The 19,611-nt window shown below is 42.7% G+C and overlaps 1 protein-coding gene and 1 long non-coding RNA gene across 3 annotated transcripts in view; one reads left to right on the forward strand and one right to left on the reverse strand.

Annotated features, from left to right (window-relative positions):
* klhl5 (kelch-like family member 5) overlaps positions 1-17,066 on the forward strand; it is a 30,795-nt gene extending 13,729 nt beyond the window's left edge. For both annotated transcript variants that reach the window (XM_055509143.1, XM_029152709.3), the window contains 12 exons: positions 3,059-3,247; positions 5,902-6,038; positions 6,159-6,355; positions 7,531-7,743; positions 9,823-10,009; positions 10,394-10,618; positions 11,074-11,149; positions 11,440-11,526; positions 12,337-12,411; positions 12,626-12,763; positions 12,943-13,114; positions 13,767-17,066. In XM_055509143.1, the coding sequence (XP_055365118.1) occupies positions 3,099-3,247; positions 5,902-6,038; positions 6,159-6,355; positions 7,531-7,743; positions 9,823-10,009; positions 10,394-10,618; positions 11,074-11,149; positions 11,440-11,526; positions 12,337-12,411; positions 12,626-12,763; positions 12,943-13,114; positions 13,767-13,823 (1,713 nt within the window). In that variant the 5' untranslated portion in view covers positions 3,059-3,098 and the 3' untranslated portion in view covers positions 13,824-17,066. The remainder of the gene's footprint in view (positions 1-3,058; positions 3,248-5,901; positions 6,039-6,158; positions 6,356-7,530; positions 7,744-9,822; positions 10,010-10,393; positions 10,619-11,073; positions 11,150-11,439; positions 11,527-12,336; positions 12,412-12,625; positions 12,764-12,942; positions 13,115-13,766) is intronic.
* Positions 17,067-18,888: 1,822 nt separating this feature from the next.
* Positions 18,889-19,436, reverse strand: LOC114856064 (uncharacterized). Its single transcript, XR_003786014.3, has 2 exons — positions 19,285-19,436; positions 18,889-18,926 (listed from the first exon to the last, which is right to left on the reverse strand). It is a non-coding gene; the product is annotated as an uncharacterized LOC114856064 (long non-coding RNA).
* Between the last annotated feature and the right edge of the window lie 175 nt (positions 19,437-19,611).

The raw sequence follows: 19,611 nt of genomic DNA on the forward strand, positions 1-19,611 counted from the left end.
CGCGCCTCTGAAAAGTTTGCACAAGCGAACAACTTCTAGGTTTGTCCCCGAAATTAGAATGACGGATGCGCCGGGTCACGTTAACCGGAGGACGGGGCGGCGAGAGGGCTCCCACGCGTAGAAGAGAGCGGATGTTGGCATTTAGCGGGGCGTCCGGCGGCGGAGGTTCGCTCGCTGCACGCGGGCGGACGCAAAGAGGCAGCGAGTGGGAGAGAATGATGGCGGGGTGCCTGTGGGACAGCATGTGGTCCACGCTTCCTCCCCTCGCCGTCCTAATGAGCCATCACCAGCCAGGGTCTGCCAGAAAACACGCACACGCACGCGCACACGCACACTCTTGTTGCGCTGGGATTTCAAATTAACAACATGACTCCGGGGCTGAGCTCCGCGCGCCGCAGTTACATACTGAACTTGACATTTATATTGTTTTGTTTTAAGTGACCGGTCCGCCGGCTTCTGCAGCTAATCCACAGCGCTCTGTGCACACGGGCGGCTGGTCGGGAGTGTGTTTTCACTGGCGCTTCCATACAGCTGTGTTGGCAATAGCGTTTAATTAATGGTTGCTATGGGAACGGCAAAAGCAAGCAATTAGGCCATAACTCCTCTGCAGCACATCTGCACGGACACATATGCGTTTATGATGGCGCAGTAGTAAGTGTGATCACGTAGGAGTGTGTGCGAGTGTGTGCGTGTGCGTGTGTTTAACTGCTGGCATAATGATCCTTTTGAAAGCCTTCTATTATAGCCTGTGTTCCCAAGACACACATCAGAAAACAAGGAAGATTCATGGCATTCTGACATATTTTTACGTGTTTTAATCTAATGCACACAGCTCCTTCGTCCTAAACCATATTTGTTTTCCATGCAGCTGTATATGTTAGTGTATATGAGATAAACATTGCTTTACGTTTTTTTTATTGCCATGCAAGTGATGTGTGGAGTGCTTAGCCGAAGGATTATGACCTGAGTCTTCAAAGACTCATACAGTACGCATGAATAGAATATTATCATGTCCTTGCACATGTTATGGCTGCCATTTCAACACATTGTTATATGCAGCATACATGTGCAGCTTTGTGTGTGTGTGTCCTGTGATGTCCATGTGTTCTCTGTATCCTATTCATGCTGTCCCTCTGAGAACTCCTGTGTACAGTCTGAGACTAAAGAACATGTGTGGCAGAATCCCAAATGGGATCACGGGTGGGGATGCATGCAGAATCCCAGAGTGGCTCGGCTCAGCTCCACTCGCTCCTTCTCTCTCTTACTTTCTCACCCCACCTACACCGCCACTTTAATCCTGATGTGTCTTGTGATACCCTGCTCTGCCCTCTCGGCTCCTCTCCTGTGTTCACGTGTCTCTTCACATGTGTTGGGAAGCGAAAATGCTGGTTTGTCCTGAATTTGGTACCATGTGATCTTGCAGGTACTGTGGACATGTGATCATGATGCCTTCAGAGCTCACTTTCATCTGCATTAGTCTACAGGCTAATCAGGGTAGATCGTTAATTACATAGGAGGTGTTGGAAATAGAGGGTGTCCTTGCCTGGTGCAGGGTTTTAAAAACATGGCTGCACGGTGTTGATTCGCCATAGACACTGTCTCTGTCTGTCTTTTTTCTTTCCCCGTCTATGCTTTTTCTCCGTATATGCCTCTCTGTTACTCCCTCTCTGTCCACGTTGAGTGCCTGCCAGGCTCAATTAAGGGGACTGGAAGGCAGCGTTCCCCCACTTCAAAGCCATCTCCTCTGGCAGTATTTAGCCACACCATTCGCCTACATACACACCCAGGCAAACACACACGTATGCACACAGAAGGGGACGGGGAAGCCAGCGGAAAAAAAGCCTCCTTGAGGATTAGAATGGAATTGGGGGGAGAGAAAAGATGAATGTGGGGATGATGGGATGAGGTGGGATGAAGTGAGTGATGGATGAGATTAGTTAAAGATATAAAAACGAGGATGAGCGAGGAAGATATAGAGCAGTAGAGGACAGAAGCACGGTGTTTGAACAAAGAAAAGGAAAACTGTTCATGCTTCTTAGGACACCACATAAAACTGACCTGAGAGGAAAAGTGTAGTCGGATGATCTGAAGTAGCGCCTCGCATAGGAATTATTTATTTTCTTGTTTCAGATAACCAGTCTTGTTTAATGCTTTTGCTTTGTTTATTCCTGCGAGAATGTGGCTGTGGAAAATTTCAATTTCGAGCGGTCTGATTTTGCCAGGGTGTCGGCTGCGGAGGCACGCATTTCATCCACATCCCTACCAGAGTGCAGTCCCTCCTCAGCTGTGGCGTTGAAATGATATCGTCTCCGGACCACCACTTTGCTTCTTATCTGTTTGTGCTCTAGGGTCATTTCCTGCAACGCCTGCTGTTAAATTAAAAATGGAAGTATTGCTCCGGCTCTGATAAATGAAGTGCGGCTTTGGGAGCTGTGATGGCTGATTAGTCACAGGGTGGCTGAAAAGTGGTGGTTACCTTGCACACAGACCTTATCAACTCTTAGTTGGAATGGACCCAGTGAATGTTAAAGCCAAGCTGGCCTTAAACCCTGCTTCATTTGCCGTTGTTGTTATAGATACAAGGAAGGCCGTTGCCATTAGGGAGTGAAGTAAATTACTGAGGGCTCAGCGCCCACGGCTTTTTAATTGGCAGATTCACTTTTAAGTGGGATACTTTTATCTGGCTATTTTAATCTTTGTAATTGGACCATTAACGAGCTTTTGTCTACTTCTGGCGACACATTGTAACCTCATTTTGAAACGGGGAGAGAGAGAATATGTGTGAGGGGTCGGTACAAAGAAAAAGATGGCACATGGAGGGCGCGGAGCAGCTGTTGCAGCTCTCTCCACACATCTGTCTCTGTTTCTGGAGCAAACAAGAATCAGCATTAACACATGCACTCAAAGCCTTTGTCTCCTTCTCTCTCTGTCTTTGTCGGTGTGTGTGTGTGTGTGTGTGTGTGTGTGTGTGTGTGTGTGTGTGTGTGTGTGTGTGTGTGTGTGTGTGTGTGTGTGTGTGTGTGTGTGTGTGTGTGTGTGTGTTGCTTTATGGGTACAGGACCTCTAACAGCAGTGCCACACTGTCCTCATGTGTGTCGATGGAGCCGTGTGCATGTCCAGAGGATTGTACGTTCACGGCCCTGTCTCACGCCGACGCCACCTTCCGCAAGATGGAGGGCTACCTGAGGGCCCGACAGCTGTGTGATGTCACATTGGTGGCTGGAGAGAGACGCATACCTGCGCATAGGTAAGAGACAGAAATAAGTGTATATGCAATACAAGACAGGTGCAACATATATATTTTCATTTTAAAGCAGAAATCAAATTTGATAAAGTTGTTTTTTACAGTATCTTATGGCAAAAAATGTGATTTCTTGTGAGTGGGTGTTTATTTTGCAACTTCTGTCACTGGCTCCTTCAAACTCACTGGGTGCTCTATGAATCACTGTAATGGACACACACAGAGTAAACTATATGCAGGATATTGAATGCTAAAACAACTTGTTGATATTTTGATTTAAGGATTGAAGGCAGATCAGCTGCAGCAGTAAATCCAGCCTGGACATCAAAATTCTTTTTGCCATGCACAGTCATAAGGAAGCATTACTACTGGACCTAACGCTTACACAAAGTGCTGACACAGTCATTGCAACATCTGAACATGTTTCATGTTGGTGGCACAGAAAGAATATGACACATATAGCACACGGTACACAGGCTAATATTTGGAAATAATCTTTCACACACAGGGCAGAGTCACAGCTCATAAAGGTCCTTCTATTTTTGTCAGCTTTTTGTATCACATTGCTTCAAACGAGGCCTTTGAGTCATCACACACACACACACACACACACACACACACACACACACACACGTGCCTGCCATCCACCTCATAGCCCCCACTGCTGTTGCTCACTGGGCATGTGGCCACTGGTGCAGCGGCAGAGCAGCAGGGTCCATCTGCACAAAGATGAGACAGAGGAGCCATCCTCCATCTGGAGAAAGACTCCTTTTCTCTCACTCCCTTCCTCGTCTGCCTCATTTGAATTAGCCCTCCAGGCACAGATGGTGACAAACAAAAAGTCCTGCCTGCCGTAAGAGAATCCTAATGGTGTACGTGAAAGAGTGTGTCAAGGGCTGAAGTTGAGTATGTGTGTTTAGGGTGCATGCGTCAGGAAGAGGGTGGGTGTGAGACATTTCTTTTAAAGTGGTTGTTTTGCTTGCAATTGATTTTTTTGTATGTGTAGGATAGTACTTTTCTGGGAACAAAACATACACTCACTCCCTCTCTCTCCATCTTACACATAGAAACAAACAAATGTACAGTACATGCTGAATAGGGCGCTTGTACTGTGTAAAGCTGCTTATGTATTGGGGAATTTGTAGCCAGTAACGCTCTATAAAGGATTTATTTGTTTTTAGAGCACAAATTAATCTGTTCCTCTATAAATTTAGTTTCTGAGGCTTACATTTTGATACATATAGTTACATCTTTACGTTTAACTGTGCTGTGTTAAGAGATTTCACGAGGTATATCTGTATTTGGTGTAGTTGTGTTTTAAGTCTCGTAAATGAGCTGCAGCTGTTAGCACATGGTGTTTTAAATGATAATTATAGTAGCATCTTTACAGGCACAATACCTATTAGCTAGCAAACACTAATATTGAATTATGTCTACGTAGACAAAATATCAGTGGTAAAAAATGTGAATATTAGGAAATAACTCCTGGGTTTTTCTCTCTCCACCCCTCTAGTTGTTTTTCACTTCTGTTTTTCCACTGTTGTACGTCTGTACCAAGCAACGCATTCACAAAAACACAGTGTTCGGTTTCCAGATCTTCCCCTCTTTTCCTGAGTCTAATTCATCTGTTTCCTTCTCGCCTCTCTGTGGCATTCTGTCTACGCCTCTCCCCCCATTACAGTGGCACACAGGACCTGTCACGTCTCTGCCTTTAGCGCACTGCATTTGGGTTTGTGTGCGATAAACCCGCTCCTGGAAACAGCCTGGGAGACCCGCGTAAAAAATTAAGAGTGGAAGTAGGTGTGCGTGAGTGTCAGCGAGACATGGGAGAGATAGCGGAGTAGGATACTGGCTGAACAAGTACCTGCGGCCCATTAAATGTTTACAGTATTTTGTAAAAAACACACGCACACACCTGCATGTGTGAGCATTAAAGTGTATGTCAAGGTGACGGACAGAGTCACACTAATGGCACAAATTATATACATATATGACATACAGAAGACCTACTGTCTTCAACACACACACACACACACACACACACACACACTTAGGTCTGTTGACTGTAAAGAAAGCACAACAGCTGCAGCAGAAGTTCAGCATAAACAAATATGGGATGGCATGAGGGTAACTTTTTTACCTATATAAAAATGGAACTGGAAAATTACTGTCTTTTGTTTTCTCCTTTTCTCCTTTGCACTCATTCTTCCCTATGTGGACTCTTCTGTGAAGCCTTCTCTGTACTGCAAACATTTTAAAAGACCCTTTTTTCAAAAACATGCCTGCTTTGTTTCCAATGACACTTATATGTATGTGTAGGTTTTGGTAGGTTAATATCACAAACGCTCGATCCACTTTTAAAAAAGAGTGTTATAGTTTTGGTAAACTTAAATCAGCAATGTGGAATACAGCGCAGTGGAAGATGTCCGTTTACATAATCAAAGATCCAAACATTTCAATTAGAAGACACTGCCGAATAAAAGCATCAAAAGCACATTATAGTTAAATCCACAGAATGTGCAGGACCTTGGTAACTTAATTGTGCATGTGCATTTACTGTCCTACAAGTGTTAATAATGGTGTGTACCATTAGTTTAGACCGGGCCATTGTTCCTCCATTGTAGTCACTTACTGCTGCATTACGCTTTCTCCTCCTACAGGCTGGTCCTCTCATCCGTTTCTGACTACTTCGCTGCCATGTTCACTAGCGACGTGCGGGAGGCCAAGCAGGACGAAGTGAAGATGGAAGGTGTAGACCCTGATGCATTGTGGGTCCTGGTACAGTATGCATACACAGGTATATATAGATGTATAAATTGAGTTAAAGCGTGTGGTTCCTGATTTCAAAAGCTCTGGTTATAAATCACTGACACCTTTTTGTGTGTGCGTGTGTGTGTCTCTCTCTGTCTCTGTCTAGGCCGCCTCGAGCTGAGGGAGGACACCATTGAATCCTTACTGTCAGCATCTTGTCTTCTGCAGTTGTCATCTGTGGTTCAGGCCTGCTGCTCCTTTCTCATGAAGCAGCTCCATCCCTCCAACTGTCTGGGCATCCGCTCTTATGCAGACGCGCAGGGCTGTCATGACCTGCAGAGGGCTGCTCACACCTACACCATGGTGGGTTCCAGCGACTGTACCACAAGAAAATGAATGAAACAGCATGAGTTTCATGTTGCCAGTTGATGTTTAGGGTTTTAAAATGTATAAACCTAAAACATGATTTTTTTTTCTATTTCACAACTATTATTTTCCGCCTCTGCATCTGTCTTCAGTTAAGCTTTGGGCATTTATTCCATGGCGTTATTCTTGGTAACAAATTGGTTTCTTGATCAAAATGCAGCACACACCATTATCAGCACAATGGCTGTTTTCAGCACATGGTTGCTATGGAGATGGTGAAATAGCTCCATCAAGCACTTGATTATTCTTTTTCTTGTTCTCTCCCGTCTTTCTGTAGCTTTTTCTTTACCCGGCTTCTCTGTGTGTGTTTGTTGCTGTCAGTGTCACTGTTCACCTCGTTATTTCCCTCTAAGTGGATTATTGTTAAGCTTTAATCGGCTGTAATTGTGCCACAGAGACAGCTTAATATGGGTGCTACTGTCTTCTTGTGTCTGTAAATCACTTAGGTACACACATTTGTCCATACATACACAACCCCATGGCTTGTTACACCCAGTTTATAGGAACTAGACATAAAAGCCATTTTGTCTAATCAAATACTTGAAGTAGGTCACATTTGTATTTTTCCCACGTATAATAAATGTCTCTACAATAGCTGTGGCAAACTGTACAGTCACCATACACTACCAAGCTTTATCTCCTGCTTTCACTTCACTTTCTGTATTGTGAGTGTGCACAACTGTGACAATGAGGCTGTGACAATTACATATTAAAGAAATGTGGAGTAACACTTAGGTGAAGTGTTCAATTAACAAGTAACTCCTTCTCAGTTTTATCTGAATTAACTCACTTCTTGACATGAAAATGTTTAATTTACCAGTTAGCTCAATACATTTGCAACTGTTAAGGTAGAGAAATTGTCAGTGATGGAGATGTGCTATAGTTTAATGACCAATATATATAATTAGTCACAGCTTTGCCTTTTACTTTGCAGAATAACTTGTTATTTAACCCCACTAAATCATCTCAAACATTTTGTTATCCTCAATTTTATTTATCCGTTCTTTTCGTTGAAAGTCATTTTTCCTCTTATCTTTTACTTTTGAAACAAATATGTATTTTTTCCTTTTTCACACCTCGTGTGTTACTTAAACCCCACTCGTCGTTGTCAGGAACACTTTTTAGAAGTGGTTGGAGGTCAAGAGTTCCTGCTGCTTCCCGTGGAGGAGATGGAGAGGCTGCTCACCTCTGACGACGTCAACGTGCCAAATGAGGAAACCGTGGTAACATCGTTGCTGACGTGGGTTCGCCATGACGCTGCAGCTCGCCAACGCCACCTGCCCTCGCTGCTGGCTCACATTCGACTGCCTCTGCTGCAGCCACAGGTGAGAGCTTTAACAAAGTCTTTTTCCATAGCATACTGTGACCCCTTCTCTTCACTTTCTCAGACTGTGAAGACCAAACGATGTTGAGTTACTCTGTATCAGCTGAATATGTAATAATATATGTGTATATTGCAGAGACACAAACAGGGAAAGGTTTATACAATAATAAATCCACTGTGGTGCTATTGTCCATTTTTTGTGTGTGGCTTTGTCATAAATCATTAAAGTTTTAAGAATTTGTCTTGTGCTCTCTTCCGTCTGTTCTCTACCTCTTCCTGGCTCCAATCAGTCTCTCACTCTATCTTACTTTCCTTTTCAGGCAATTAGAGGTACTATAGCCATTACACTGGCCGTACATCACAACCATTACTGCTGTCATGTCTGAGCTCATCTTTCCTAAGTCTGTTACAGTATTGTGTGTGTGTGTGTGTGTGTGTGTGTGTGTGTGTGTGTGTGTGTGTGTGTGTGTGTGTGTGTGTGTGTGTGTGTGTGTGTGTGTGTGTGTGTGTGTGTGTGTGTGTGTGTGTGTGTGTGTGTGTGTGTGTGTGTGTGTGTGTGCGCGCATGCACTGTCTCCACTCTCTTCCTACAGTAGCAGATGTACCTGACTGGTAATGTGATGCTGACAGGTTTATAGGCAGAGACCCAGTTACTACCTAAGGCTTTGGATGTGCACACACACACACACAAACACACAAACTAGCTTTAGGCCTTAATTAAGGGTGATATTTCTGCAAAATAATCAGTTCTCGTCATCTGCTTGGTAATTTCCCTCACTATATCTAAGGAAACGGTAGCAATAAAATGCCCCTGTGGCCGTCCCATCCTCTTTCCATCTTCCCTGCCTGCCTCTATACGTCTTCCTGTTTTGTACTTTGGCTGTATACAGTATGGACATTTCAAATAAATGGCTTTGCCCAGGTCAGCTGGAATCACGAGTGGCTATAACATGTAATCAGGTAGAAGATGGATGGCAGGGAGGTGAGGCAGTGGAATAGCAACCGAGAGAGAGAGAGAGGCACACACAGCTGAGGGCGGATGCAACTTTAAACGCAGAATATGCCCCTACATCCCAACTGACAGCTACATAAATCCACATTCAACAACCTCATGATCTGCAAAATGCCAATAAAACTAGGAATAAATTTTACAGTCACTCAATATTCATCAACCAATTAATCAGGTCTTTACCAGGCCACAATTTGATTACTCTTCAAGAGAATGTCGATTCACCAGATTAATCTCTTTAATCCCTGCTTCTCATTACCACTGCCTGACACACACACACACACACACACACACACACACACACACACACACAAACTAATCTTATCACAAGAGCATCTCTGTGGACGTAACTGAACCACTGTGCCTGTACAATATACCAGTTAGTTTGACAGGGCAACACATTATCACACAGTGCGGTTCAACCTGTTAATCCATTAATCTCTTGCCTTCTGTGAAAATTGATTTAGTATTTTGTAGTCAAATTATGTTCAAATTGAGTTCAGAGCCACTTTGTACATGCAGCGCACAGCCTGCAGACTTTAAAGCCTTTTGTAGGAGTGTCAGAGGCTTCTGAAACTTCTGCTGGTTTTATTTTATCACAAACACACACCTACCTAAATTTTGCTTCTCACTCCTATATTTATTTTAGTCAATGTATTTAAACAAGTAGCCTCGTGAAATGTGAAATCTGTGTGTGCTTGCATGTGTTTATGGATGAAGTTCAAGGGTATGGACTACAAAGCTGATGACATGCTGGGGACAGATGAGACCTCTAGTGCTTGTGTGTGTGTGGCCTCTGGTCTGATCTGATCTAATCTAATCTCCCAGTCAGTGAGAGAACTGATTTCTTTCAACCCTCAGACCTACACAATCAGTGATTATATTGTAACCCACACTGATCTGTACTTGCAGTATCCACACACCCACACACACCCACACACACACACACACACACACACACACACACACACACACTCAGTCTGTTTTTCTTGCAGCTGCTTGTTGATAGCAGTTGTCACATGTCAGTATGTATTCATCTGGGTATGTTTTATTTCCATTTTGCTGGGCTTAGTTCTTGGCAGACCTAGAGTCCAACCCTCTGCTCCGGGACAGTGTGGAGTGCCAGCGGCTGCTGATGGAGGGTATGAAGTATCATCTTTTACCTCAGCGCCGTCCTCTACTTCAGAGCCCTCGCACTCGCCCCCGCAAGGCCACTGTTGGAGTCATGTTTGCTGTAGGGGGCATGGACGCCACCAAAGGTACAAATCCACATACACACTCAGCTTCTCTGTAAACCAGTGTCAATAAAACATTATAACCCTCATGAAGGAAGAATTTATTGCTGTACCTTTTGTTGGGAATGCATTAGTTTAAGCTTTATGTATCTTTACTTACTGATCTGTTCAGGGTGTACCCTGGCTGTTGGCCAGAGATAGCTGGAATTGGCCCAGTACTCCCATGAATTAATTACTGTATAACCTACAGTACTGTAGGTTTTCAAAATCAGTATTAATATCAAGAAATACCTTAAAGTTAACTAGGTTAAATAGGAAAATGACATGAATGTCATGTGTTAATTCTTTGCCCGTAAATTAAGAGCTGCATAAACTCCTCTTGTTGTGTTTTGGGTGTGTACATGCCAGGCGCCACCAGCATTGAGCAGTACTGTCTCCGTCGGGACACGTGGAAACAGGTTGCCACGATGAGTGGACGAAGACTCCAGTTCGGTGTAGCGGTCCTTGACGGCCGCCTTTACGTGGTCGGAGGCCGAGATGGACTCAAGACTCTCAACACCGTGGAATGTTACAACCCGCACAGCAAGACCTGGAGCGTCATGCCCCCCATGTCCACACACAGACATGGCTTAGGTGAACGCCTTGCTTGTTTACACATGTATGTTATGGCTTATGAAAGTCAGACAAATCTCACTTCAAATAGTTTGTTACTGGCTGGAAAAAAGGCAACTGTTCGTAATAGGAATATCCATTTTCAGTTTTAGATACAATTTCTGTAATATTTGCTGCAGTAAGGTCAGTTTCAGAAACAGAACATCACCTTACAAGCTGATAATGTTTCAGTGTAATGTTCAAGTTACTTACTGTGCAAGTCTGCTATTGCAGTGACAACATTTGATTGCTGGAAGGCAGCACATCTGGCAGCACAGATGCTTTGGCAAATAAATGTTGTTTAAGTAAGTGTCAAGGTGCTGCTAACTTGCCCGTCCGATGCCCTGAGTGCGATAGTAGGAAACAGGCTGCTCAGGCTGACATTGAGTTGGTCGGTTGCCATGGTCTCATCATGCTCACATGGCTGTGTTTTGTAGGCGTGGCTGTCCTTGAGGGCCCTATGTACGCAGTAGGAGGACATGACGGCTGGAGCTACCTCAGCACAGTGGAAAGGTGAGAACATGCTGTCACCTTCTCAGCAAGAAGGACCTGAGTGTGTCATTGGAGGCACCTGGCCGAACCCCAGGAATTAATAACAGCTGGGATGGGCTTCAGGACCCCTGTGGCGGATAAGAGGACCATTTTGTCCAAACATCAAGATATTAAACACTTTTCCTATTTTTATATGCCTTTACTATAATTTATTTTATTTAATAGTTTACTGTGGGTTGTGGATTGTAGCTACATCAATAAATAGACAATAATGTTCAAGACTGACAGGTTGCTTATGAACTTTGTCGCAGGTGGGACCCTCAAGCTCGGCAGTGGAGCTTTGTTGCAAGCATGGCTACACCCAGAAGCACTGTGGGTGTAGCTGTGCTCAATGGCAAGTAAGTGGCCTCACAAATTCACATAAATACACTGTACAGTAGCTCAGACATCTACAGTAGCCTCTAGTTAGAAACAAATTAATAATAGCCTACGTTATCAAGATTACCAAACATAGTCATTATGGAGAGATGCACGTTTAAGTTAGTGTTTTTGATTTCTTAATCTCATCAGTGCTCAATTATTTAGAGTTAAGTTGTTTAATGTTATGTTACTATAATTAAAATGAAAAGGCTGGAAAAGCCAGTGGTATGTGTACCACATACACTGACACACACATGCAGATGCGCATATTATATTAAAGCTGAGGCTTGAGAATCGCGTTCCGTGACAGCTGACAGCTGAAGTTATTAAAATCACAATCTTGCACCGTTGTTTTTATTATTTGGTTTCTCCAGGAGACGCCATGGGGAATTTTCATAGATGCTAATTAATACAGAAACAACTGATTTGTGCTAACCGTGCCTTGCAGGTGTGTGTGCGTGTGTGTGTGGAGCTCTTTGTCTGATGGAGCTCATTACTTGCTCAACTGCTTCTGATGCACTTCCAACTCCACATCCCTGTATGTATGTATAGACACATGCAGACGTAGTGATGAGTTCTGTTTTACCACAAGAGTGGTTTTCCCTAAAAAGCCCTGCACAGCACACACAGACCCATTTAACATTGTTACATCATTTATTTGAAAATCATGTTATCATGTTTCTTAGCGTCACTGAATTAAAAAGTAACTTTCAGATTACATAAATCTGTGGTGTGTTGTGCGTTAGTATGTAGAGATGTGTGTCAGAAAGGTTTTGTGTGCTCCCCAGGCTGTATGCAGTGGGAGGTCGTGATGGCTCATCCTGCCTGCGTTCCGTGGAGTGCTTCGATCCCCACACCAACAGGTTATAGATTTGGATATACTCATTTGACTGAAATAAATTAGTATAAATAGTTGTTTAGCACATCAGGCTAATTTATCTGCAGATGAAAGGATGCTCTCAGGAGATTAGCATGGGCTGTGTATGGTTTATCCACATGGGCTCCACTGAAAAGGCTTATTTTGGTGAAAGGTTTTCCTCAGTTTTTCTGTTCGATGGTTACAACCTCCGTCTACAGGTGGAGTGGTTGTGCTCCAATGGCTAAAAGACGTGGAGGTGTGGGTGTCGCTACATGGCATGGATTCTTGTACGCCATCGGGGGACATGATGCTCCAGCTTCATCTCTAGCATCTCGATTAAGTGACTGTGTAGAAAGGTGAGTCTGTATTAGTTATATGTATGCCTCCAGTTAATTATTTGCAGAAACGTTTCCAAATAGGATCAGGTTTTATCAGAGCGTCCTGTACAAGTACAGTGCCAACCCCGTGGAAGCTCTAATTAGTGCACTTAGCTGTTTAGAGTCTTTAAGCTAAAATAATGCTCCTGCACTTACAGGTACGATCCTCAGACAGACGTGTGGACGGCAGTAGCCCCTATGAGCATCAGCAGAGATGCTGTCGGTGTGTGTCTCCTTGGAGACCGTCTCTATGCTGTGGGTGGTTATGATGGACAGGTGTATCTCAGTACTGTAGAAGCTTACGACCCTCAGACAAATGAGTGGACACAGGTACAGTTTACACACAAAAACACATAAATACTGCAATTCTGAAACCTGAAAGCACAAAATGCATACAATAACAATGATGTTAAATAAACACACAGCCACAGTTTGTTTATTCCAGCTCCTCTTGTGTGTATCTTGGTATGTTTTCCTTGTTATGTAAAGTTCTCCCTTATGCAAATGTTGTCCTTGTCGCTGCAGCAGCAGGAGGTAGAGGAGAGCGTTTCAAAGTCGAACAATCTTATTCAGTTTGAGTCTATCACACTTCAGTTCATAGCCCATCTCCTGCGTAGCTTAGAGATTTTCAACCAACGCCACTGGAAATATGCCATATTATAAACATACCCCATACTGAGATGCACAAAGATGGAAGTAGTAGAGCGGATCCAGAAACCGGAGAATGTTTCACTGAGGGATGAGGACAAACTGAAATGAGAGGGGACTTGATTTAACATTAAACTTTTCCTCTTTTCATTGTCAGACATTTAAACTAAGACACTGGTGGTGGGATTGTCTTGTCTCAGTAACATTATTTCCCCTGCCTAGTTTAGGACAGATGTTTTGGGTTAATAGGTTTATGTTCAGTTCGTTGGATTTACATTTCTAAAGGATGTCTGTGGCTTTCAGTCTGAGAGTCTTGTGTTTTTTTCCTGTTTAGGTAGCACCTCTATGCCTGGGCAGAGCTGGAGCATGTGTGGTGGCCGTCAGACTGTGATTTCATCAACCCACACCTCTGATGTTTGGCAGACTGTACATGATGCGGCTCAGAAGTCCATCACTGAGATGGTGATATACACCAGGATCTGTTTCTCTTTAACAGGACACCACCACCACAGGAAACAAGGATTACACTCTTCACACTCTTTGGCAAAGAAATATTTTACACTCCTCTCAAGCTGCCAGTCATTAATTTTAGTGGTTAGGGCTAAGTTATGTGTCATGTTTCTGGCAGTGTTATAGTTGAACCTTCTTTTGCCAAAGTGAACTGCTGCTGACACCCACCATGGCGAAGAGGGTGCAGTGTTTATGTGAGCATGACAGAACAGCTGTCTCACACCTTTTTTGCCTATTTTTTCCTTTCTAGAAAGATTGGGAACACACACACACACACACACACACACACACACAAACTACGTATCAGCTTCTATTTCTGCTGACAGGAAGTTGTGAGAAATAGAGAGGGATTGTCAAGCCAGTTGTACTGCCTCATCATTTTATGCTCTGTTTTCCTAACAGTATCTGATAGTGTGTGTTTATGCTATTTTAATACATTCCCTATTATTTTTTATGCTGCAGTTGGCAAGTATTCTCCTCTTACTTTACCTTCTCTTGCCATCTGACAGATAAAAGAAAGACTTTTGACATAATCAGCACAACCATATGAACAGTTATACTGTAAAGAACCGTGAACCTCTTTATTATTTTCAGTCGAAAACATATCAAACTCTTTTATGTAGTATTTCTGTGTGTGTGTGTCTTCCATGTTGCATCAGTTCACATCTGATGTTTATTGTGATATGAAGTTTATTGTAGCATGCTACGCCAGAAGATTATTTGTTTTTGATTTTGTTAACCGTGTGATTCTGCCATGTATCGTAAAATGTGCTCCATTAAGTGATGTTATTCAGTTTAGCTGGTGTTACCAGAGTAATAATAACAACACTGTGGCCCCTTGTTGATCCCTGTAGGGAAATGCTGTTTTCAATTTTCTGCAGAGCACAGGGTCAGCTGCTCACTGGCTCGGTTTTATGCAGGGTGAGTTGAGATTTTCTGTCTCTCAGCCACCTTCCCTTTCTCCACTGCACAACAGTATGTGTGTGTGTGTGTGTGTTTGTGTGTGCGTGCGTGCGTGTGTCTGTGTGTGTGCGTGTATTCAGAGTATATTTTTATCTCAAATTGGAATCTTCCCCCTTCCCTTACCCACATCTCCAATTCCCTGCTGCTTTCTATTCATCCTCATTTTCTTCCCCGTCTCATCACCACACACTCACTCACACGCAGTTCACACAAAACCCCACACATCACCACAGTTTGTTGTCTAGCAGGATTGGATACCCAAACAAAGTGAACAACAGACCGTATAATGAGACTATGAATTTAATAATGACGATTCAGGCTTGTGCCGGCATTTTGTTTGATGTCAAGTTCAAAGCGTTATTAGATTAGATGGTGCAGAGGACAAAATATGAGCATAAAGTGGATCCAGTAAAACAACCCAATCTGCTCATATTTTGTGCTTGTTTCATTAATGTATAGTGAGCAACATCTTACTGAATCCACAATATTAAGACATGCCAAACTCCTTTTATGCCCTAGAAGACTTAATTGTGCATTTCCCCTGCTAGGTTTAATTTGTTCCTGTGTCTAGTGTACGACAACCAAACTCCTGACAGTGAGAGGCAAAGCAGGCATCCTGTCTGAACTGACAGATCTAGAGCTAATATACCCCCCAGGACACACTTCACAAACACACACGGACATGTCTCTCTCTCACACACGTACACAAGTGCATAGACACGCTTCCACCACACAGCTAAAAGCCAAGTGCCCCAGGAGTGAGTGAAGATTGAAAAGCCTCCCAAATTTGCCAGCATGACATCTAAAGAGCAAAGTCGGGCAGTCTAGCAGTTCCCCACAGCAGAGCTGATGTTTATTCAAAGCTAATGCACCTCTGCATTATTCTATTTTCAAACCTGCATGCTGTCAGAGTTTGAATTTAGTTTGAGGTAAAAACATTCCAAATCATTATACATGTGTAAATTATGTACATAAATAAATATTGAATCTGTATGTGGTCTTATTGCATTGTGCTGTATATTTCACAGGGCCTAGTCAGTGTCATGTGTTATTGTGATATTCTTTTTATACCATGAATTCAGATGAAGGACTGTAATAAATGACAATGAGAGAGAGATTCTCCAGCTGCTCATGTCTTTTTTTTGTATCAGGATATTTCACATCATCTTATACAGTACAATTTCAATTCTGTATGTACAGCATATCCTGATGTAACATGGTGTAATTAGCTTTTTATACTGAGAGGAATTTGATGTGATTACATACAATAGAAATGCACAACAATAACACAAGTTGTTTGATGGTTGTATGAATGTGACAGTTACCAATAATGTCATTATGTTGTAAATATGTTTGTTTGTTATTTCCAATAGCATTCCCATCAAAGAGCCTTCGCTGTTCATATCTTTCTGCAGGTGTTTCTGTTGCAGGCTTTCTCTGAATTTACTTTCGGGGCCTGGAGGTTAAAATAGAGGCTCATTACTCTTAAGTGTGAATGCTGTGGCTTAAAAGCTGCAGGTTAAGGGGCTTGCTGTGTGAGGAAGATGGATGCACACAATATACAGATACTTCAGCCTAGCGGCAGTGGCCAGTACCTGATCCAGTCTGTTATTTATGGCCGAAGAAGCTTTCAATCATAGCTTGCTCCAACACCTGGTGGTGCTGAGAAATGAAGCTGGTGACCTTGTCCTGCCACTTTAATGGCTTTTGAATTCATTACGCTAGACAGCAAGCAAAGGGAAACAGAAAATACTAGACTGATTCCACATGTTTGACATCAGAATGTAGATGTAAGCTGCAGCTGGGCAGTGTCAATGTAAAAATACCTGAATTTACCAGATTTACTGCAGAGATGGACTCAAGAGCACATACTGTATGAGAAAACTTTTCATGCCAACACTGTTTTATAAAAATAAAACCCTTAGTTCACAAAAATATGGACTTAGCAAAAGTTGCAGACAGAAAAAATGTGCATTGGGTGAAATCAAGATTTTTTATGTTCATTGTGTTGCCTGTATTTCAGGTTTGAGAAAACAAATGCTGAATGATTACAAACTGTTGAATGTAGATGCTGCCATGGGACCTTTGTGTGTAAGAAACAGCCTTCTCCAGCAGATGAATTTGACAACTGACAGTTTAATAAACTCTATCTGTTGACGAATGTTGTGTATTCTTCCTAATAACAAACAGCTCATTCCCGTCCAGACTGTCTTGGGTGCATATTTGCCGTAGGTGAATTTGTATTGTGGCCATTCTCTTTGGGCTGTTTCTGAAGACGGAATGATTTTTTGGCTGTGGGGAATAAAGGCTATAGACATGTTCGTCAGTGTCTAATATTTTCTCTCATGCAGAAGTTAGAATTGGTATGAAACAGAACATCTCAAAGTTAACCCAGCTTCGTCTACATCTATTTCATATGGAACCTTTCGGGTGCAAATAGGTCACAAGAAAAAACATGTAGAGTAGAGAATAGAGGCTTGACCTCAACATTTTAATGGGGTCAGGAAAATGTGTGTACATGTAGAAAACTACAGACCTCCCACTTGTGTTATCTGTTGTGGGATTAAAACACATTTATTTTTCTCTGTTGTTATAAACAAGGACCTATAATAAAAATTCAGCTACACACTTGGGGTTTATTGCCTGACTGGCATTCATTTTTCATCCCTTTTCTTTTCCTGTTCTAATTTTACCATTTTGCTTGGAAATCATACCACTGCTCCCTTTGGTGCATCTTAATAAGGTCTGAGTCAGCAGGGTGTATTCTGCTTCGACGTGCCGGAGCACAGTCAGGAATATATGTGTCACACAGCTGGCATTTCATCCCAGCTCCCATGGTTGTTCAGGAAAATAAGCTGTCAACCTTCCATCAGTATATGATAAAGCACAGAGTGTGTGCTGTGTCACTGAGTGCTTTCTGTGCCTTCCATAAATATTGAAATAATGCAAGAGAAGGAGTTGACCTTGATTTATATTAGATGCACACAGAAAGTACAGTGAGTATCAAGTCACCAAAGGCTGAAGGTGTTGTTTGTTTTCTTTAGAGCTTTCGAAGAGCTTAAGTTATTGCTTATAGGACAACTGAAAAACAAGACAGGAAAAGGTGGATGTTAGCAATGGAAAAAGAAAGTCATCAAAAACTGTACAAGGGTGCTGACTACTGGACCTGTGGTAGAATTGCAATAGTCTTGTTTGCATGGGAAAACTGTGACATATACAATTGAGAGGATGATGTAAAATAATTTTACAGATGACTGTTAAAACAGTTATTAACAAAAGACAAAGATGCTTAGTAAAATTGGAATCATGTAGATCATGTTTGGATCATGTTATCATCATATAACGCCTACAAATGTCTGTTTCTTGAGTGTTGACATCTATTCATACACCATGTAATAATGCTGTTACACTGAATGGTAGGTAAAGTTTTTCTTAGAAGATTGTGCAATTACATTGTTGTAGTCTCAGCACTGCAGCCTGCAGAATGTAAACCAAGCAGCTCTGGGACAAATGCACTAAGTGGGATCATGCATGAAGTGAGTTGATTAATGATGTGCATGAAGCTACATTTATTCTAGAAATATCAACTTTATTTTTCCTGATTTGGAAAAGTTTGTGCGCAATGTTCAGCCTACATGCCCAGCCAAGAGTACTGGGACCGATGCAAAGCTCAAATCAGTGCCTGAGCTGCTGTACAAAGCAGGCGCTCCCCTCAACGAACACAGCAGGCTACACACAGAGTGTGTACACAGTAAAATGCCTCAAGGTTCACTTCACGTGCTGCTCCTGGAAATAGCCTTTAGCTTCACAGTCTGATCAACTTGATGCAGACGGATGGGCCCTGTCATTGTAAATCTATGTAACCCGCCCTCTCGGTCTCTGTCGTGCTTGGGACGTCCAGACCCCTCCGGCTGTCTGCGCTGTGTTTTGGTCGTGATTTGTTGAGGGGTGTGGGCAGCACAAAGACACCAGACGCTGAGTAGTCGAAGTTGCGGCCGGGACCTACGGCTCCGCTTTTATTCTTTTCACAGAAAGCAAAAAAACATCGTATCTCATCATATCTCTAATCAACAAAAACAGAAATAAATAAAGAAATTCCTATCTGTCATAAATAATACCACAGGACAGTTATGAAATCTAAATGAAACACAGCCATTGAAAATAATTATATATTCAACACAGAACTGAGGCGAAGCTACTGCCCGATATTATAAGACACTTAAGTAAATAACCAATTTGCTTAGTGCAAACACATAAATTCCGAAAACAAAATATAGTGCAATGTCTAACACAAATATAAGACCTAATACATGCCCCCGATGAATGCCAGAACTTAATCCATTATTAAGATAATACCCGGTGGTCATGCAGCTGCTCACCTTTTCACAGAAAGCAAAAAAACATAAAAAAAACTCCCGCGGCACCCAGAATACAACGGGTCCGGGAGTACGGTGTCCAGCGAGGGACAATCCGCGCTCCCAGCCCTACTACAGCCGCGGCGCCACCTAGTGGTCGTTACCAAATGACTGCCCTACATCTACATAAAGCTCTGACGTTGCCTGATCCCTCTGGGGTTGTCCAGCAGAAGGAGAAACGTTTGAAAATTATACTCCTTTTACAGTACACACCAAAATGATTAATGTTCAAGACTAAATTATTCGCTAATTAAGTCATTAAGTCATGACATCATAACTTTCGGTCAAGTT

This window comes from Betta splendens, chromosome 1, assembly GCF_900634795.4.
Source record: "Betta splendens chromosome 1, fBetSpl5.4, whole genome shotgun sequence".
Classification (NCBI taxonomy): domain Eukaryota; kingdom Metazoa; phylum Chordata; class Actinopteri; order Anabantiformes; family Osphronemidae; genus Betta; species Betta splendens.